Source organism: Amphiprion ocellaris, chromosome 2 (genome assembly GCF_022539595.1).
Source record: "Amphiprion ocellaris isolate individual 3 ecotype Okinawa chromosome 2, ASM2253959v1, whole genome shotgun sequence".
Lineage (NCBI taxonomy): Eukaryota > Metazoa > Chordata > Actinopteri > Pomacentridae > Amphiprion > Amphiprion ocellaris.
This window is the reverse complement of record NC_072767.1, coordinates 1795545-1818424: the sequence shown is the minus strand read 5'-3', so window position 1 is coordinate 1818424 and position 22880 is coordinate 1795545. Positions and strand designations below refer to the sequence as shown.

At 39.7% G+C, this 22880-nt stretch overlaps 1 protein-coding gene across 5 annotated transcripts in view; it reads right to left on the bottom strand.

Moving 5' to 3' along the window:
* tle5 (TLE family member 5, transcriptional modulator) overlaps positions 1-22880 on the bottom strand; it is a 54814-nt gene that overhangs the window by 17293 nt on the left and 14641 nt on the right. For all 5 annotated transcript variants that reach the window (XM_055018607.1, XM_035945756.2, XM_023264820.3 and 2 more), the window contains exons 2-3: positions 15723-15811; positions 8658-8721 (exon numbers count right to left, since the gene is read on the bottom strand). In XM_055018607.1, the coding sequence (XP_054874582.1) occupies positions 8658-8721; positions 15723-15811 (153 nt within the window). The remainder of the gene's footprint in view (positions 1-8657; positions 8722-15722; positions 15812-22880) is intronic.

Sequence of the window (22880 nt, the reverse complement as noted above, 5' to 3'; positions counted from 1 at the left end):
TTACACCACCAAAATGCTAGTTAGCGGTGAGTTTTCTGTGCCCCAATGGCAACTGAAACAGAGCAGAACATTCTGAAATTGGAGGAAAATAAATGTTGAGCAACTGTTAGTTTTACCAAAATTACTGGAACACAGAAAACTGACGAAATCTTGAAATGGTTTAACCGATACATGGCTGAAGACTGGCAGTGCACTTGCATTAGGAGAAACATAAACACAATTACAGCCGATAACATGATACATCTTGTTTCACGGGAGCATTATCTTTGCACAAATCATTACGCGACACATGACTACCAGGTGAACCAATCATGGTTGCTGAGGGCTGCATCGGCTCCTCCTGGTGGTGCAATCAGTTACTACAGCTAATCTATAATACATTTTCTTCACCTTCTGCCTTAAGGCTGGAATATACTTTCCGCACGGAAATCCGCGCGAGAGAACATGTGTGCATTTATACTCTGTGCACGTCTGCTCCCAAACTGCAGGGGGCAGTGTAGCTCAAACACACATCTACCTGGTCTACTCTGGTACTAAACTAGAGAAGAAGAAGTTTGCCATTGTTTACACCACTTACAACACGGCATTTTACCGAATAAAAGCATTTCAGCAGTTAGTTTTATTTCACACCAGGAATACTTCATAACCCGGTTACCACGGTGATCTCTGTGTGATGAATTTCTAGACTTCAGCTACAAGTAGGTCCTGGCCCTCCACCATGTTTTTCCGCGCGGCTCCGTCCGCGTTGGTTAGAAAAATGTGGAGGTGCGCGGAGCGGAAATTTTCAGCACGGAAAGGCCGCTGGAGGGGGCGTGGGTGTGAAAATGACGTAATTTTTCCACACGGACCTCGCGGACGCGGTAAGCATAAAACAAGCTTTATCTGGTAAACCATTGATTAATCATTAATCATTAACTTAGTATAGATATATGAATAAAGTATAAAACAACCATATGCAAGGAACTATAGTGATATTTCCAAAGCTTTCGCTTAGGATGTGAAGTGGAAAGCAAATGATAAATTCAAGAAACAACAATGAAGCAAAACTCTGAGTAATGACAAAATAAACAAAGTTATCCTTCAACACAAAGCACCCTCAACTCAACATGACACATATTTGACATCTTAATGACTTCCCGTATTCCAGATTTTTATTCTACAAACACATTCTCACTCCCAAATGCACACAGACACACAAAGAGAAGACACATTTTTACAAACAGTTACAGGAAGTGAGGGAGAAAAGCAGCGACAGTAGAGAAGGAGCTTCTGTTGTGTGTGTGTGTGTGTGTGTGTGTGTGTGTGTGTGTGTGTGTGTGTGTGTGTGTGTGTGTGTGTGTGTGTGTGTGTGTGTGTGTGTGTGTGTGTGTGTGTGTGTTCGGTGTTAATGAGAGGGCCACCTTCTAGGCGTCAACCCTGTTAATCACCCACTCTGTCTGCAGGGGGACTGGCTCTGTCACTGGAAAACAAACAACACACACATCTCTCACAACACGAACACACACACACACACACACCATTGTTGTTTTCTGTTCAGACTCACACTGACAGAAGGCGAATGCATGTGCGCACACACTAATCGCACTCTCGCTCGCCGTGTTTTTCCCCGTAGTGGCTTGTGCCCACGCGGAAGCTCCCTAAAGTAATTACAGCGCTGGGGAAATGGAGGTGCTGCCGCTGGCTGGGGGAGTGGGGCAACCTGATATGCTATTAGAGGAGGAGTGGGGAGGTCGTTGTGGGGATACAAGACTGGGCCTGCCACTGATGGAGTGGAAGTGCAATTGAAAGTGTGCACACGTACGTGCACGGTGTGTGTTTGTGCGCGGTTGATTGTGTGTGTGTGTTTAAGGCAGACTGAGTGGAGGAGGAGGGTTCAGCAATACGGCATTCATAGATCAATTTTATAGCAGCATTTTGAGCTAAATCTGAAGACGGTTACGACTGAAGCAGATCTGTGTCCATCTATAGTTTGATTCTAGCCAAAGTAAAGCTCAGTTTAAACTGATACTCAAAGAATTATTGGTTCAATTAAGGCTGTCACATTCTGAAAAAAATCTAATTAGAACGTGTAATTGTACCAATTTCTTCCAACACAGCACCCACAGCTTATGTTTTATGATTTTTTTGAATCTATTATAGCGTTCCAACTCACTATTATTGACGTATCTGCGGTGGTATTTTCTCGATGAATCAATCTGTCTTATAAATGCCTGAAAATTGTGAAAAACATTAGCTATAATTTCTCGCTTAATATATTTATTTTATTCAATGAATTTCCCAAAACTCTTTCAGACAGTTTAATGTCATGACTGTGTATTTAGCCTGGTTGAAAAGTTTCTTTCATTTATGCATTACTGAAGAAAACAATTGACTGAATTTCAAAATGGTCAAACGCTAACAGATTAAAAAAAATGAATTTGTCAGTCATGTTAAAAGCATTCTGAATTTTTCAAAGATGTGTTTGATGTGCATCTACACAGCGAATCAGCAGACGTCATGAACAATGAACACAATGCAACTGCACTGACGTTCAGTGGTTTCTGACTTCGTGAATATTTACTGGTAGAAAAACATGAGGCAGGTTGTTGAAAAAAGTGACGCGGTATTATCTCTCTCTGTCTGACCTGCAGGATGATCTGAGAGTCAGAAACCCCTGTAGATCGCACCTTTCTGATATCAGAAAGGAGGTGTCTGTGTCGCCAACTATCCGTTACATTTTGAAACCAACAATCCGACAGTCACACTTCACGCTGCCTGGAGGTGAGAGACGAGCCAGGGATTGCTCTCTGATTTTACTTTCTCTTTTTTCATGTGTTAAGCTTGAGTTACACTCCAGCACTGAATCTATGGAGTGTCAACACAGGTAGCCGACGCTGTTGTGTGTAGGGATGCAAATTTTAAGCAAATTTCTATACCAATAGTCAGTGTTGTCAAGCAATAGTTCTTTAATCATTATGAATGAAGTACAACAATAATTTTTCCTACTTTACTTTCGCAAGTAAAACAGCTTGGTGATATCAGTCACTTGACAATAGGAATACTCTTGAGCATGTGAGTTCTGGCCAGAGTACATTCACCACTACAGAAGTCGTTCTCATGGTGCCCATTGCTAGCTAAACTCCCATAATGCTCTCTGCTTGCCAACACAGAACTGCCCGTAGTTCAAGCGACTGCCTACACAGGTGGCTACAGCAAGAGGCTATGCACTTAGGTACTACAGCTAATATACAATATATTTTTTGATATGTATATCCTTCGTCTTCTGCCTGCTAAAAACCGCCAAAACACAAGTTAGCTGTGGGGTTTCTGTAGTATGACAGCAACTGAAAAGGAACAGATCATGTTGGAGTTTGAGCTAATAAATGTTGAGCAACATTTAGTTTTACTGACATCACTGAAACACAGAAAAATAGAGTAAATCCCTAGAACCGACTGAATCGATACACAAAATGTTAGAACTATATCAGGGTTTCTGCAGAAATCAGCCAGTTAAATTTAATGCTTTTTAATGCTATTTTAATGCTAGACTGTAAAAATTTTATGACCGTGAACTCAACAAATGACACAGGTTTGTTTTTTTTGTAAAAGAAGATTTTTATATGAAAACTGTCCCTACATTTCACAATTTCTGAATCCGGAAACCACCCCTGACCACCAACAGGCTGCAGTCATCCTCTGAATTCCATGTTTTCTAGGCATTTTTGCTGGAATTTGCATTTCCCCATTTCCCAGCTCTCCTCCACCTGGTCCAGCCTGTCGGCCACTTTCCAAACATGCAGTTTTTTTGGCAATTGTAGCCGATCGGCCGGAACAAATATCGCGATGCTTCGGCATGTTTACGCAGATGCACATATCTGACGAATCGCAGTCTATAATTATATATTATTATTATCAAATATTTTTCTTGAAAACTGCAGAAAGAACTTTTAATGCCACTGAGAATCAAATTTAACAATTTTTAATGCCATTTAAGGCCTTAATTTTCACAAAATCAATTTAGTGACTATTAATGCCTTTTAATGCCCTGCAGAAACCCTGTATATGGTTGATTTAGTTTCACATGAGCTTTGCACAAATTGTTATGCTGCATATTACTACCAATCGGAACTTTGCTCTGCATTTCTGCAATATGTAGTCACATTTCTGGGGAGGTGCATGTCAGACTAGCGTGTAGGTAGGCAGAAATATAAATCAAGCTTTACTCAACTGTTTATGGTATCTCTCATATGCAAAAAAGCAAATGTAAAAATATTAATGCTTTCTTGGAGAGTCTTCATCCCTGCTTTTACACATCACATCACGCTGTCAGACTGCACATCTTAAGAAGGACTTTCACCCATTTCAAGGAATGTGGGAGTTTGTTATAATGCATCCATGACAAGGTGTTACCTCAACATCTAAACAAATAAATCCCACACAGAACAGACAAACCAACCCGAACTTCGTTACACTTTTGAATCACTCTTAGCACAGATACGGTTTTGTCTAGTTTTTTGATTTCCCACATACACCACTAAAGTCATGAGTGAATTGTGGGAAAAGAAGTGTTCCTAAAAAGCAAAACGCTGCAAGAAAAACAAACAGCTGGAAGTTGTATTTCACTTCACGGTGCTTTATAAACTCATCAGTACAAACAACCAAACAAAAATGAAAAACCCTCCAATTTTCTTTCACTATAATGATAAAATCAGCCTTGAGGCGAAGAAACATCCTGCTTGACATTTTCCTGACCATCAAAGAAATCCCGCTGACTTGGGTAATTGGGGAAGTTGAGTTTCTTCAATACATTTAAACACTTAAGTAAACTATTACCCCCAGTGTTGTTCATTCAGAGTAATTAAGCATACAGAGTGCAAAAGAAAATCAATATAACTGTGAAATGGTTAGATACTAAAACACTCCTCAAAAATACTTTGTGAATTTTTGAATTTTTGTTCTGTATGATTGTGTTTTTGTTCCAGTGCGTTTATGTGTACGGCTGCTACAAGTCTGACAAAACCTGAATGTGTGTGTGTGAAGCTGTGTGTGCTGATGCCTGCCTGACAGACACACAGAGGAAGTGTGTTTGTGTGTGTGTCGGCTGGCCTGCTGATGGTGGAGTGAGCAGCGCGGCGGCGCAGATTAGATGAGATTAAAGCCAGTCAGAGGATCAATTAGAGGCAAAACATCAGACGGCTACACAGCTACGGCCAGCAACAATGAGATTAGCCCCGAGGTGGAGCAGAGAGCAGGCAGCACATCGGTGTGTTGGTGTGTCGATGTGTGTGTGTTTGGAGAGAGAAATGGGGAACAGAGGAAATGGAGGGGGTTGTGGAGAGAGGAGCCACATATACAGTAAATCCAGAAACAAAAAAGGGATGAACAATGGAGGAAAAACTGCAATTTATTCCAAGTCTGGTCATATATTTGAGCCATCATGATAACATTGTCTTTACCTGGTTAACTATTGAGATTTCTGGGCGCAGCAAAGTCACAAAAAATAAAGCTGGGTTTCAATACAAATACTACCATATGCCAGAAATAGATTTGGTAAATAGTATATCATATAGTATATCACATACATACAAATTAGAGATTTTGTCACTAAAAAATTCCAACAGCAACCAAATTTTAGTCAGGGTGAATTTCTTGAAATATTTCACAGTGCATATAAAGATGTTCCTTACCAAAAAACAATATCAAAGATATATATCGCAATTCAAAATCATGAAGCTCACAGCTCATTACACATTAAAACAAGATGGGAAGCAGAGGGCAACTTTACTCTTACCATGGAGGACTGGGAAAGAATTTGTAGACAACAGTGGTGTGTTACAAGCGCTCCTTCCTGGAGGGAGTTTTGTTGGAAAAATGCGACTCGTTATTTTTGTACACCAGCTCAAAAATCTAAATATTCAGACCAAACCAGTTGTTGGCGGTTGTGTGGACAAAACATGGCAAACCATTTTCATCTCTGCACTTTTAAACTTTATTTTTATTTTTATTTTTTCTGTTAAAAAATTTTGCCACCCTTGTATATATTGTAAATAAAGCTGCTGTAACAATGTAAATTTCCCCTGGAGTGGGGAGAAATAAAGAACTTTATCTTATCTTTATCTTATCTTATCTTATATCTTTTGGGGTTGCCCTTCTATAGCTTCATTCTGGATAGAAATACATGAGGTCCTGGAGGTAGTCTTTAAGGAAAAAATAAACCTAGATTTTAAATCAATATATTTTGGAGATTGGGAAAATACAAAGTTTAGGAAGGTGGACTCTTTTTTGATGAGAGTATTGTTAGTAGCTGCCAAGAAAAGTATTACTCGAAAATGGCTGAGGAAGGAAGGACCCACGATTAATGAGTGCATTGATGTGGTTCACAAGATCTTTATAATGGAAAGAATAACATACAGATTAAAATTACAAACGATGTATTTGAAGAATGTTGGTCAAAATGGTTAATGTACATGACACCTCTGAGACCAGATTTTGTGTGAAAGCCTTGTTTGTATTTTTTGTTTTTAATACCTACTGTGTGTGTTGTTATCATTTTTGTTGTTGAAAAATAAAAATAAAATGTTAATTACAAAAAATATATAGTATATCACATAATAAATAGTATGTCAAATGTAGTATGCCAAAAAGACCTGGATGTTGATGCTTTTGTGGACATTCTGACCCTCAGTCCTCTTTGCAGTCAAGTAGGATACTTTCTGGAGTATAAACAAGCTTGAGCTACCAAAAGTACACAGACAGATCAAACCTGATTTCATGCTACAGGCTGCAAAGGCCAAAGTTTAAAACGTAACCTTATGAGGAAGTAGTCTGTCCCAGTTGTACATATATTACATGAAACAGTATGTACTTTGAGGGCAGCTGTAGTGTGTACCTCAAGTAAAACGTGAAAATAAGCAGCAATTATGAGCAACCTTGGGCCACTGCAACTGATTGACAATCAGCGCTTTTTTGCATAAATATTAATATTTTTAATCAATGCATTGTTTTTTGATAAAATGCTTCAACTTGTTCTAAGAGATCATTTTCTTCTGCATAACTATATATTCATTGCATCATGACATCAATCGTTTTTGGCTCACTGTTTATGCGCACTTGGTGCTACAGTTTTAGAAAATGGCGGCAAAATTCGACTCAATTTAGGGTAAAAGTTTGCAAAGACCTCGAAATTATGGGATTGCTTCTATGTCACAAAACAAACACTGTGCAACGTTTCAAAGGCACAATTCTGGAAGATGCAAAAGGGAAAACCACCGTAAGCATTTTCTGTTCATTAGTAGTGAGCTCTTTTTAATATCTTTTGTCTTTTTAGCTGCTAAATACAAACACCTTGGAAATGCACAGAAGTAAAATGGTCACTGATTTTTTTGAGATAGATTAATAGATAGGAAAATAGTTGAGCAGAGTGGACTAACTCATTTTCTGTGGTTTTAGAGAAAAATGGGTTCAAAGTTTTATGTTTTCAAGAATGGTCTAACATTCCAAGTGCCACTGTAACGCTATATTTGGGTTGTGGGTTAGACCACTTTACCACATAATATTACAGAAATTCTATAAAACTTAGTTGGAATTCTTTGTGGGTTAGACCACTCTGCTTCTAACCCTCTCAGTTGATAGAGGCAGCCCTACTAAAAAAAGTCTAATAAGCAATCAAAGCTTTTTTTATTATTTATATATTTTTTATCATTTGTCGGTGTGAAGACCGTTTTTAATCACTGTTGGAAAAATAAATCTGTATAATGATCTTGTCTACCCCCCTTTATTTTAGTCAATGTTCCTGCAGTCACTAGAGGTATGAATCGTTTTAGTCATTTACTCAAACACCTCATGTGCTTTGTTTTGCTGAGAGGACAGTCTTGGAATAGCTGTCTTTGGATAAGTACAGTTTAGTTTATAGAAGCCAATTTGTTTAATTAAGAGTTCCTCCTCATTTAATAGAACTGTTTAACTGCTTTCTGTGTTTGATATTTTGATAATTATATCTGCACAAGGTGAGCAAATGTTTGTGAAGTGGAGTCCCTTTTTCACAAAACATCCTGTCAGCTCTGATCAGATGAAGAAAATAACTGGAATCTGTTCAGTGTTTGGAATGACGCTGAATATTTAAAGTTGAAGATGTAACATTGGTGAAAGCACAGCGAAGAACACTGACTCCTTATCATATGTGAATAGCGGACTGTTTTGCACACATTGGAGAGACTATGAATGTTTTTGATTTCTTAAATTAATAATCACTTTAAAATCAAATCACAACACCAATAAATTATTGGTTTCCCTCCAATACTGTCTTCTCTGAGGGTTTGCTTAAAACATCTATGTCCTGTGTTCAGCGTTAAAACTGCAAGATCTCAGCAATTATGCTGGAAATGTGAGCAAAGATGCAATAAACCAGAATTATCCTTTAAGAAGAGACATTAAAAAGTGATTATTTGAAGTGCAAAGAAAAGATGGTAAAGGAGGAGGGGGGTACACAGAAAAGGAGGAGTGGGTAAATACCAGAGGGTGAAAGTATATGAACCACAGAAAAATATTTCTTTCCATATAAACAGTAAAATCTGTAAGGAAAGGTTTGCACAAGAATCTGATACTACACTGATCAAACATACTGTGACAAACTGACATTCATACACAAGCCAACGTCTCAGATGCACAGCGTGACTCACCATGATATAATGGCGCTGCATCTCCGACTTCTCACTGGCCAGCTTGTCACATTCGAGCTTCAAACTGGAGAGAGAAGAGGAGGAAAGGAGCACAGAGTCAAACCTTGTTATTCAGCTCAACAGTCTTCCCTCTAAAGTGCTGACACCAGGTGACTTCAACCCCCTTCATCATCATTATCTCCACTTTCACCAGCAGCACTGTCATCACTTTCATCATCACTTCAACCTCCACCTTCATTTTCATCATCATCTTCGGCACCACCTCCCTTTTCATCATCTACGCCGCCATTACCATCTATATCATCGCTGCCACCTCTATCATCATCATCATTACCGCCATCATCATCCTCACCTTTACAAGTCGGTGGCAGCGATTTCACCCAACCTGACAGGTGTCGATTGACAGGAGGTCAAAGTCGCTCTGAACTCACAGATCTGAGTCGAGCCAAAGTGTCTGCTTTCTAAATCAGAGTGGAGGCAACGAAGTAAAAAGTCTAAATATAGTGTTATAGCTGCAATCCAGTCTCTCCGACAGCCATTAGCTGTAATCATGTCAGCGCTGATCTCACGCGAGGCGACGGGACAAAGGAGAGCACGTCAACAAGTCAGCGTCATTGTCAAATATAAATGACAGAGGTAAAAAAAAAACGGAGCCCCTCAATGATTTTGATTGAAGCAGCCAGTTAGAAGTTGTCAGTCTCGGAAGGCTTCATCCTATGTGAGGACCGGGTAAGGCTCATCAAAATATGCACAGACACACGGCGGATAGGTTCAGATTTAGGATAAGTCTGTAACCTGTTTGATGGTGTGTGTATATTTATGCCGGGATGTTCTTCTCAGCTGTCTGCAGGAATGACAGCTCGATTATAGTGAGCTCTGGCTGAGTCTTCATCGCTGTTAGTCTTAACTGGCAGACTGAACAGCCTTACACACAGCCAATAACGTGGGCTTACTCATACACACAGTGTTGTGCTTCTTCTGTAATTATTGCAGCAGCTGCAGCGTTAGCTGGAGGTTCAGTTTTGGTTGAGTCCTTGCTCTGACTAAGTTTTGCTATTGATGGTCGTCATGACACTGAAACGTATAAATAAGACAATTCCAGACTTAGTGGTTGTTTTAGATACAGAGGACAAATTAAAGGACAACATTTAAGGTGTTAGTATCCTGTTGGGCACCTTGATATTGACTCTCCAAGTCTGTGGAATTTCAAAATATATTCCTTCATTTGGTGCTTTGATGATGGTTGTCTAACATGTTGGTCCAACATCTCCCACAGATGTTCCCATTCAGTTATGATCTTGTGACTGTGAAGGCCATAGCATATAATTCATATCACTTTGTCAAAACCGTTCAGAGACCTCTATGGATGAAGGCATACTAGAAGAGACCACTACCATCAGGACAGACATTTTTCATTATCTGGTAAAGGTGATCACTTAATATGGTCTCACAAAGCCTGCACCTCATTATCATTCTGCTTTGACAGAAAAAAAAACACATTCTAGCTTGTTGTTTTACTTAAAAACAGCCATAATCATAACAGGCAGAGCCAAGCCAAGGGTATGACAACAACATCAACAAAATTAGAGATGGGGGAGTTGTTCTGGTGAGACATTTGGACATACTGTAATTAAAATAGCAAAATGGCTTCCTTAATGTACATCCAAATCCTCGGCGAGACTTTAAATTTTCAGCATAGTAGGTTGCTTTCCTGGAGGTTGTTGTTCTTGTTCTCTATAATGAAGGCAATTTTGAAAACAATACCATGTAGACAGTAGAAGGGAAGGAAAAAGCTGCATAAAAATGCCAATAGCAGGCTTAAACCCATGGTCTACAGCCGGTGAGTGAGACTAGCATGGCCAAAATCACGTCAGCAACAGAACCACTGGATCCCGTCCTTGTAGGGACCAAAGGTTTAGGTTGCTCCTTTGACTAGTCACCTGCCTGTATATAATCAGTTGACCATTTTAGCGCAAAGAAAAACTTCTCTGTCTGAACTACACTGGGAGAAAGAATGGAGAAAAGGTAAGTTCTCTAAATGAGGGAACTGAAAATTACCGTCTGTTACTACAATTGGTACAAACGTCAAAAACCAACACATTGTGCAATAACGAACTGTACTTAAACAAAAAGTTAAAGTGCACCGTCTATTTCCTTTCTAGTTTGGGACTGTAAATGTAATTCTTGAGCTAATCTCACATGAGATCACTAAAAACAGTGTAGCAAGCCGTAGACTACACCCAGATGGATGGAGGCCGTGGTGCATATCAATTCGCTTCAGAGAGAATGATATACCACAAGTCATTGTTTTTAAAATGTGAATCCTCACCTTAGCTTTAAAGGTCCAAATGATGGAAAAATGCATTCTCTATGGCTCTAGTTTATGGTTGAATGTTAGCAAAAGTACAGCAAACTGGAACATTTTTAAACACAGACCATAAACACTGTCAGAATTTTCTGATCACACCTTAAATCTGTACTTTTGCCAACATGATTCCTACATATTTGTCATTTTCTAGACCCATTATTAGTTTCCTGCTGAGATTTTAAAAAGGTATTTCTGTGTATAGTAACACTGACCTGGTGGAGGTTTTCCTTGATAAACTGCAGCTCAGAGCAACATGATGAATGAATGAAGCAGGTCTACTGTACAAATACAAACTATAAGTACCCTCAAGGCTTATAGATACATAGCCATACTCTTGCTGAACAGTTTAAAAAAAGCAAGAATATTTCTGTAGACACAGAATGAGCAATTACTGGATATAAAATGGCCCTGACCCTGCATGATAATGATACAGTGCTGGAGAACATAAAGCCATGTGTAATTGTAGTTTTGATTTTAGTTTGTTTCTTCAATGCACAATCAAATAACTATTCAGTCTATTTTCTCTCCCAAGATAGGGACTGGAATGCGATTTAATATGTGTTTGGAAAAGGGCAGGGAAATACTTTGAGGTTACCAGTCCATCAAAGAACAAACACAACACAAACACGTCCTCACCCAAAAGGACAACAAAGACGCAACAAAACCCCACAAGGAATAACTAAAGGTGGAGATTTAAGCTCAGGACTTAACTGCTGTGAGGTGTCACCATGAAACCCAATTTAGAAACTATGTCTTGAAATATGTATTTAGAAAAGGAGCACAAAGCAAACTGGGATATAATGAAGCAGCATCTGTGTTTGTTATTAGACAGAAACCTCCCTTCCTGTCTTATCTCGGCTCTCATTGTGATCTCAAACACAGTCAGTATTTAGAAGTTTGTTTCCAAATCTCAAAGTGAACAGCCTGAAAGCAGGATACTAATCCTAACCTAATCAGTCCGTGATGTGACAGTCAGCTACTCGCACACCGTTCTAATTTGAGATCTTCTTTTTAATGATACATTTAAAAAATGGTTTAACAGTGTCAAAAGAGATACTGATACAACAGTATAATCCATAACAAATTAATGAATGCATTAATCAACAAAAAGAATACATTGTAACCCATAGCGAGCTTATCAAACTGTCCAAATAACTAATAAATACTTTACTGATTTCTTAAACACTGAATATTTCATTTATGTGTGATGATAATTTATTAAACTGCAGCAACTTATGGTACAATACAAAGTGTTTTCTTGACTACCCGTTTCCATATTTTGGTACTTAGAATGCTTTTCTGGCTGGAATTATTCTGTTCTGTGTGTAGTTATTCAGAGCATTGGTGTCTACTACAAATATCCTGCTGTGAGACTGTAAATCTGAATAATCTCTCTTATAAAACACTTGATTTAACAGAAAAATGTTTCAACTTTAGTAAAAGGATTGAAAAGTCAGTTAACTGTAGTTTAAAATTAAGTGTTTTTGCATCTTGACTGTCTGATGTGTAGAAAAGTACACAATCGCATTTACTTTTAGATCCTGACCAATCTTTTCCTCCGTGTTGGGGATAATTTACATTTGTAAGTAATTAATGAAGACACTACTGTTGTGCGATGAAATGTGAGAAACTCTCTCACTTTGCAGGTGCTCATATGGATCCCACTGCAGTCTGATGCTGTAAATATTTAATTAACTCAGAGGAAAATCTCCTACAAATAACTGGAAGCAGCACATTGAACTTCCACCTCTTGTTACTGTTTTGTCAAAACTGGGATTATATTGATTATTGCTAAATCTCATTATTCTGATTCTAAAGTGAGTCACAATCCCCTTTATAGCAGAAATAAATCTGTTCACAGCTTGGTAAAAGAATACTTTTAGTCTAAACAGTCGGTTTCCCTGTCTGTGATACCTGTACAGTGGGTGAATTTTTATATAACTCACCAATATTAGTTGTATTGAGGCTTAAAATTATGCATAATTAAGGGAGTAGCTGCTTTGAGCAAAAGTGGCTGCCGTCATAGGACAGTTCATGGCCTAGACACATTTGCATGGTTGACCTCAGCTGCAGTCACGCTCCACCTCTCTGCTGCCAGGAATCAGGTGAAGCCAGACACTGCCAAGTTCTGATGGCTGGAGCCGCCACACTGAGCCTTATTAACGCTCTTCAGGACACCAAAGAGTGGCATCACGGAGGATTCATCCATTTCTATACAGAGTCAATGATCTGACCTGGTACAGAAAGGTTTTTAATGGACGTATCAGCTGGTAATGGATCTGGAATTATGGAGCCAACTTAATGGAGCAAAATTCAACATGAAATGTGTTTTGTGATTTTGCAAGCTGTTTCTTTTGTGCTCCCTGTGATGTTTCTGCTCCAACACTGGTGCTGTAATGTGGAGAAAATTTTCCCCAGATCGCTTCACAGAATTATATTGCATTGTAATTTTATGTGTGCCTGTCCGTTAATGCTACAGCTTCAGATCAGACTTGTGTAGGGTTAAAACTGATATGTAAACATTACTTGGTCCAACCTATTAAGATCGCTGTTGTGGATTTTATGGAAAAGTGTCCATGGGGTGTTCATTCACAGATAAAGCTAACACATTCAGATAGGAGACCTGATCAACCAAGTGAGCTTTCAGAGTGCCCAAAAGAGCGCATACCTTACAATGCTGACTTGGCTTTTGCATGTAAATAAGCAGGAAACCACTCAAAGACCTTACTGGCACGCAGCAACAGTCATTCCACGTGTCTAGAATCATACTCATCAATAGGATGAATTGTAGAACAGTTGCAGCCAAAACTTAACAAGCTAAATGAAGATGTTTAAGTGACAAACACTTGTCGCAGTGCCAGTCCCTGAGGATGCATCACACTGTATGTAAATATGCATGCAACAGATAACTAACCAGATACCGCAGCCATGAGGGCTTAGCTTTCATTTTTGGAGGGGGAATTTGGAATTTTATTCTGCTGATTCCTCTGTGTATATGAGCAGCCTCCACTTACCCAAAACGCTCCCCTTCCCACCTACATAAAACCCCTCCTGCTCTCCCTGTGTACATGCGTAGGCTGTGTGGTGGGTTGTCATGACGACATGCGTCTCCGCTGCCAGCCTACCTGGGATTGGCTCCGTGCCTCCCCTGATTGGTGCGCAGCAGCCCCGGGGCCTGCACCGTTGTTCTCAAACGACACTTTGATGGAGTTTTATTGCTGATTCTTCCGTCTCTAAATCGCTCCTGCTGTCATCTTTATTTTGATTTATGTATTCCCTGATCTATTTATGCATGTGAACGAGGGGAGGGGAGGGGAGGTGGGGGAACGAGAGCAGTGCGGGGGGCGGGAAGAGGAAGACAGCGACAGCTACAATGCTCGGTACTATACCCGGGGGAACGCCTGCGGTACATTTGCCTTTTAAAGTCTTCAGCAACAGACAAACGCAGCACAGCAGCAGAGCACTACAAAGCTTTGTCTGTGGCTTCCAAGCCCCCCACCCCATCCCAGTCCCTCTCAATAGGCACTGTATGCACGTTCTGTACGCTCAGACAAAAAAGGTATTCTTTCAACTGCGCCCTGACTCTCTGAAGAGGGTTAAACGGTGCTGCTCACTGTTATGGGAATTACAAAAACCAAAGGCGAGGGAAAAGACGTGCAGGGCGTTATTGCAGCTTCAGAATCCTCCGCAAACAAGAGCGATCAGACCAGAGCGGGGATTTTGCACACAATATGTCAGGCTTTCATCTGCCTTCGCCTGTCTCTGTAGCCGGCAGAGGCAAGCCTCTGGAAGGTTCTGGGAGTACAGGTACAGAGGAACAAACCAACCTCCTCAGGAAGGAAAGCAGGCTTCAAAGACTCCACTTTCACAAAGAGAGGATTTCTCGCTGAGTTGCAGACCCCGTAGCATCACCCCTCTTTAGAGCGGCTATCAAACAGATCAGCGAAGGTCGGACTTTGGAAGTAGCTCAGACTTCTAGAACTGTAGCGGTATTTAAGCAGTAAAGGAAGATCAATAGCCGAGGGTAAACGAGACTGATTTAGGTATGAGTCAATAAAGAATGTTTCTTCAGTGTGCAGCGTGGTGGTAGAATTGAGGCAGAAGTGGAACAAAGGCAGACATCTCAATTTTTATCACACTACTGAGGAGTCCCTCTAGTACTAGATGCAACATCTGGTATTTTCTAACAACTTCCAAATATGTTTTTGTTGATTTTCTACAAAGAATGATGTAATTTTGGTACTAATTATACAGAAAATACAGACTAAATTCTAGCACTCTTATTTCAGTTTGTGAATTCTTCGCATTTAATTGGAATTAATTAAGTGGACAAACTGGGCACTGTCTCTCGTTTCCAGGACAATTCTTATAGAAGTAGCAATCATTCTTCTTTATTCAGTATTCAATAGACAGCACTCCAGTGTCAAGCACGTCGAAAGTGCAACTGTATATGACTACATGAGGTGAAACAAAGCATTGTAACTGTAGGTTATTGCAGCCATATTGCAGCTCAACTTATTTGTTTGACACAGTAGCTCCCGTTTCAAAAATATGTTCAATAAGGAAAAACACTAAGCATTGCATGTATAGCCTGAGGTTACGCTCCTTATTAAAAAGACACACGCTTATCATGCTGTCACATGGAACTGCATCTCTGTTTTGTTTGTGTGTGAATACGCAAGTGTTTCTGTTCACACCTGTGGTATTGTGCTTGAAGAAACTGGAACTCATCCTTGATCCTGTCACAGGAGTCAGAGGTTGTGAATTTCAGCTGCTGCGATGAGGCCTGCCAAAGAGAGAAAAAACAGAAGAGAAGAATCGGTGAGAGCCAGTTGGAAAGAGCAGAAACGATGAGGTGGAGTGAAAGAGAGCCGAGTGGGAGAAATAATTAAAAACATGAGCAAGAAATCAAGCGGTTTTCAATTTGCCACAGTCCAACGAGTGCAGCATTACTAAGGAATTGGTTGCCAAGTGTGTTTCCACATACAAAGGGGCCAAATGCACAAAACCCTGTGAAGATTCAGAACTTTGTGTATGCACAACAACAGAAACACGCATTGTTCCTGCCAGATTTTTAAACCCCTGCACACGCACTGTTCTGTTATATATCTCAATCACTGTGAAATTATACGCCTGCACACAAGCCAAAGCCACACACACAGTAACCATAATTAGCCATAAATAGATTTCAACACACCCCTATTTAACCTTCTATAGACGTAAGCCAGACTCAATCTGTCCTTGGTCTGGCACCGGCAGCATCTTTACAGCGCTGAAGCAACTTTAAGAGTTATTACCCAGGGCCATTATGAACAATAGCACATGCCATGAGCCATAACAGCCCATTGATTGATGACACATGAGTGAGTCAAACTTATAATCCAGCGTGTGTTATTATTTCAACATTCCTTACTGTTGTTCCAACATCCAGTTTGGGTGACAACATGTAAACTTGCTGGCCTTGGAGAATAAATCTTTCCTGTATAAATAATGATGGTAACACACTTTTATAAATATTGTTATAGTAGCTTGGCTGAGACTGTTGAGTCGGTTGAGCTGCAAAGACTTGGTTCCAAGTGAAATGTGTCTCCTGTTCCCTCTTTGATGTTACCCTTTGCTTCGCCACATCACATAAGCAGGGCTTGTATGCTTTTTATAAAAAAAAAAAAAAAACAGTGTGGGGTAGGAGTAGGTGACAAGGACAGGTGAAACGTACGGTATAGCAATATGGTAAACTTTCCAGAAAAGCATATTTCATAATTTTACAAATAAAATAACAACATCAGTTTGTCCATTTGGGGCTTATTTGGTGAATTAATACAAATACCTGAGAAGTTGATGTTCTTCACCACATCGTTACCTAAATCTTGCCATTCCAATGTTGCAGAAAGCAACCCTTATAAAACATATTCTATTCTGATATACACAGTCCAAACTATTGTCTGTGTCTGTTCAGTTGCTGTCTTCTTAAATGCATATATCCTAGACATCATGAGTTTAAAGTAAAACACAACAAATAACCAAACCCTTGCAAGGATCTTAAAGATTCATGCGATAGGAGATGCAAGGAAAATAATGGTTAACTGTCTTCAGTGTTAAAATAAAAAAATAATACATAACTAGAGTGAAAATATAAATTAACTCCTAGCTATGATGCCCAGTATGGTCACATGTACCAGCCTTCAACCAGTACGTTAATTTCAGAGTGGAACCTACCACTGTAAATGAAAATTAAAGGAGCTTTTTGATGAATTAAATGCATCCATGTCATGTCAAAAACACTGTCTGGGCTTTATCCAGCATGCTACATCATCGTTCTTTCGCCTAGCCTGGATGTTGCTATTCGCCCTTATTGTAATTCTGTCCACACTACATTCCCCAGGCAGCAGTGGATGGACCGGTGGTGTGTTAGAGCACAGCAAGCATCAAGCCCAAATAGGGACAAAATCTCATTATTCCTCAGCATGCTGCATAATGGGTCAGGTGGGGAAAAAGGAAAAAAAAATTGACATTTTTCCACTACGACTGAGCAGGCATAAAAACCATCAGAAATCTGATTGCAGCACTTATGGGAAGCTAGCCTGCCGCTGTTAGGAATGACCTGTCGCTTTGTTCTCTGCTCCCCACGACATGACGCTCAGCCTCATTTTTAACTACAAATAGGCTGCTTTGCATTCACAGAAGCATGGCCAGCGAATACGCTAAGCAACGGGATGGCTTCAGGTTGTAGGAACAGACCTGGTTACTTCAAAGGCTGAATTACTTTTTGGCTTTGCAGCTCAGTAGGCAGCACTTGGCTTCAACATGGTGAAGCTTTGGGGGTGAATTCGTAATAAAGCCTCCCAGGGTAAAAACATAGACACTTGACATCTTAGATATCCGTTTGGACGTGGATTAAATATTCTTTATATGTGGACATAAAAAATTAACAAGTACATTAAAAAATTCAGAAGCACTGAGCCTGGAAGAGACACAGGCAGTTAGGCAGTCATTAATAACACACACACAAAAAACACACAGTCCTGCAAAACACTGACAAATACAGTGATCTCAACCATTACACTTTCAAATGTCATGAGAAGTGTTAACATTATCGTCCTGCCACCACACACAGACACCCCCGATCCACACAAACCAAGCTGCTGCTCGGAGACAGAGGCTCCGGCTGTAAAGCACAATAACCTTTTCCATTATCTCTGCAGCCAGTATGGCAGGGACCAAACTGAGCAAACAACAGCTCGGCTATATGGGTGTGTGCCACACAGCGCCTGTGTCAACACAAGGCTGCTGGCTACAGGCAGCTCTGCACTGTGTGTGCATGTTTTTTGTGTCTGTCTATGTACAGGTTGCCCCCAGTGCCAGAGGGTAGAGTTCTTGCTCAAGATCTGATTTCCTCCACATGCAGCGCAGCATGCAAACGTTTAAAATACCAAAGTTTCTCTGAGTCAACTGCTCCAGGTAGTCAGGCAGGGAACAGAGGTGAAGGCTGGGGGAAACCAAAGAGGAAAAAGAAAGCAAAAAAAAAGCTGAAGAAAGCCTGAAAATGAGGAAGAACTTAAAAAAAACAAAAAACATTATAAAACCAAACACAAAAGCCACAAAGAGCAGATTCGGACTTTTATCATGTACCAACAACTTCCCCAGCAATGAGCAGTTCTTGTTACAAAAGTCAGCAATTCTGGATATGTCAGAAAAAAAATTAGAATTAATTGAATTTAATTTTGAAAACAATAAAGACCCGAAGATTTACACCTAGTTAGCTACAGCAGCTTTTGGTTGCAACAGCAGGAATAAAAATGTCTCTGTTTCAGTTACCTATACTTGAGCAACTGTAATCCTGTGAGTAATGTTAGACATAATAATTCAAATGTTTAACAATGAAAAATAGTTTTGAGTTTACATACACAAAGAGCCACTTTATAGGGATTTCACTAAAAATTAGTAGCTTGGTTTCATTTATTGGCAAAGTGTGACTGACAAAAACTCGCATTCAGAGTTTGCATTTGAAAAATAATGTATTTATGGACTAAAATACAACTGGTGGAATAATTCACTTCTTCACTTAGGGATTTAAATTTGTTTTTTAAATTCATCACAGATATGTTGTCAGTTGGATACCTGCTGTTATCAAAGTTTGGAAAACACTGTTAAATAAATGATGCTTCCAAATGCGGTTTCTACATTTAACTCTTTATTCTCTTTGTTCAGTTTGGTACTTCTGACAGAGTAAATCTATATGAGAGCAACACTCTTTTTACCTTGAGGGTGAGGGGATTTTTACAAATATGGAAATAGCGTTTGCCAATGAGGGCAACCCGGCCAAAGAAAGTGTTTGGCTGTAGTCAACATAAAGTTTTCACTTGAAATTCTGCTTAAAAATGGTTCACAGATTCCCAACACAGTTCAGAACTGTACAGAGAAAAGGACATATTTCTTGATACCACTGAGTCCTTGGTTTGATTTTCTGCTGACCAAATCTTTACTGCAAAGTCACTCCTGACAATATTCAATGAGGGCGAAAAATGTCAAGAAAGAAAACTTTACATATGTGTCCATATTTGGCGGATGGCTGGCATTTATTTGCAAACTTGGCAGGAGGTGTTGTGAACGTACACGACAGCATATGGTTTTGCTAGCACGATGGGACGAGAACAGGGACAGTTTAAGCACTTGTTTTGCTATTAACAACTAAATCCAGCACAGAACCACCACACCAGGGGAAAAAACAAACCACCACAACAGTCCTTCCTGTTGTGTAACATATACTAAACCCTGACAAATATAAGAGTCTGACGGACAATTGCTTTGCTCCTACACACCCAGAGTACGTGGCCCTGTGCGATATACGCTGCTAACAATGTTTATTATCTCTTTCTCTGTAAGTGACCAAAACAAGGTGCTTTATGGAGGCCTGAGAGCCCACAACAGATGGATGCCCATAATGTTAATGAAATACTGCCGTAATATTGTGACACATGCCATCTGCTGTGACAAAAAAAGGTGGCTGCACGCTGTGTGAGTGAATATGTGTTTGTGCAAGAGAAAGGCTGCGCTAGCATGACTGTATGCATGCGTGCGTGTGTGTGTGTGTGTGTGTGCATGCTTTTGTTTGTGTTACAGAGGAATAGCCTAGACAGCATGAATGGACCAGAGAAAGTGTGTGTTAGAGGAAAAAACAGTGAACAGGTGTGTGTGAGGGACAGATTTGTGTGTGTGTGTGTGTGTGTGTGTGTGATAAGCTTCTATGTATGATGCTTGGCAGCCATGGGAACAAATATTCACTGCCATGAATCATACACAAGGATAAAACAGCCCCCCCCCCCCACACACACACACACTCCCTCACATGTTAAATTTGCATAGCGCACACACACCTAAATGTAGGACAATCTCTAATTTGATTCTGCCCTGCTCCTTTGAGACGTAATTAAAGCATTAAAAAGCTTTGTGCGCTGCTGAGGCAATTGAGACAGTCTTCAGCGAATAAATGGGATTCATCGTTTCAGGAAATTGCTGCCCCACCCCCATCTCCCACCCACAGCCCACTCATTGTCACCCCCCGCGCACACACACACACACTGTTCCTGGCCTCATCATCTGGTCCAATCCATGTGAAATCTACTGTGAACCATAATGTCTGTTTTAAATAAGAATCAGGATAAGGCTGTTTCTGCTCCGGAGATCAGTCGACAAAAGCAATGGGAAGGGATGGAGATTACAGAGTGGGTTTTTGGGGGGGCTTTACACACACACACACACACACACACACACACACACACACACACACACACACACACACACACACACACACACACACACACACACACAGAGATCACAGTACAGTGATTAGACACACAAACAATGCATGAATACAGTAGAGCGTTCAGACACACAAGCAGAGTACAGACACGAATACACAGCGAAGACACACACACAATAACAGCGGGATGCGTTGGAAAACATCCTCCTCAGTATAAATCCTGCCTGAGGGTAGCAGCAGTGTGGGGATTGTATTTCCTGGAGCACTGCCTGACTGTTTACATCTCAGTTGGAGTGTGTTTGCGTGTGGTATACGTGTGTGTGTTTTGTTTGCTGGGTGGGGTGGGGTGGGGGGGGGCAGGGATGGAGCCTTGGCATTGTAATCACTCACTAATGACTAGATGTTATCTCACTCCCACTTTTAAATGAATGCAGAAGATGCACGCTGACGAGCTGTTGGCCTATTTCTCAACGCCAGGTTGTCTGCTCCATAGCAACAGTCTCAATGATGCCATTTGAGCCGTCTGCCTCTTCCGTCCACCGCAGATTCTCACCGTCAAGAAGACAGAATCGCACACATCATCCAAAATGACTGAAAAGAACGCTAAATGACCAGTAACCTCTTTTACTTGACTTTGGAGGAGAGATTACAAACTGTAGGGGTGTGAGAGCAGAATGTCTGCAGTCAGATGTATAAGGGATGAACCAACAGCATTTATCTCAAGACCATAGTACAAGTACTTACATTTGTGTACCTGCAGAAACCGTATACAATAATAATGCAAGATTTCTACCTTAATAGTTATAATTACAATAAAAGTCCACCGAGAGTGATGACCACACCTGTTTTTAAAGTACTATTGTTTGATCAATTCACTGTTATTTCACAGATTTAACAAGTTTTCACTATTACAGAGAAGAAATAGTTAAATCGAATAGTATTAATTGATATATTAACCATAAATAACATCATGATTAAAATCTATATCATTACAAATGGTAATTTGTGCTTTCACAACGTGACTGTGAACTCTTTTTACTGTATTTAAATCAGCAAAGAAAGGTTATTGTACAGATTTGACAGATTTCTTGTAATAAAAATGGTAAAACATTTTAACTGTTATTTTGCAGATTTTGTGTTTTTGCTAAATTACAGGCAATATCTAGTAAAATCCCTGAATAAAGTGTTGATTTACATGTTGACTCTAAAAAAAGAGGCCAAAACTGAAAATAACATCTACATTAAACATCTGATCTGATCGTAATTTGTACTTTCTAAATGTATGACCCCTAAAACTACATTTAAAAGAAACTGTTTTGTTAAATATTGAGTAAAACAAAAACTGCAAATAATGTCCAAATAATAAAATCTGTATTTTTACAATAATTTCTTCTTTCACACCTTGTGACTATAGAATTACACTCTTTTACAGTATAGAAATATGTGAAAAATATCCTTATTTTGGATATTTGCTGTTATTTTTCATCACTTTTTACAGTTTTTGAATGCTACACTATTTCAAAAAATTGTAATGTATTTTGTCACCATTTTTTAGTGGGATTTTTTTATTGTTTTGGACAACGCACGCTGCTTTCTTGTAGTAAGACTACAGTAAACAACTCAATGCATAGTGAAGCTGATAAGAGACACTGGTCCAAATAGTGGTGAAGCTCAAAGCTGAAACGTTCTGCAACGGACTGATAAAGTTCCTCTTCAGTCATTCTTTAAACTCCTAAAGACTCGTGAGCATATCAGACTTAAACATTTATTTACTTGCTTTGAACTGATTTACACGTAGCTCTACACCAGCAAACATTTGACACTGTGCAACTGCACTCTGCTACTAAAGACAAGTTAGAATATTTTTCTGATATGTCAAAATATCTGGCATGTAAAAAAAAAAAAAGAAAAACACCAGATAGGTATTTTTGACTTTCTATAACATGAAGGTTCCACAGCACTGACAAAGCAAAGAAATTCTACATAAACGACAGCAGCTCAAGAGCTTTGGCTATTTTCACTGCAGGTTATCTCTGCAGTTTCTCTCACTACTCCAGTGTTTGCTGCAAAGTTGATTGTTGTTATGTCCCATTGC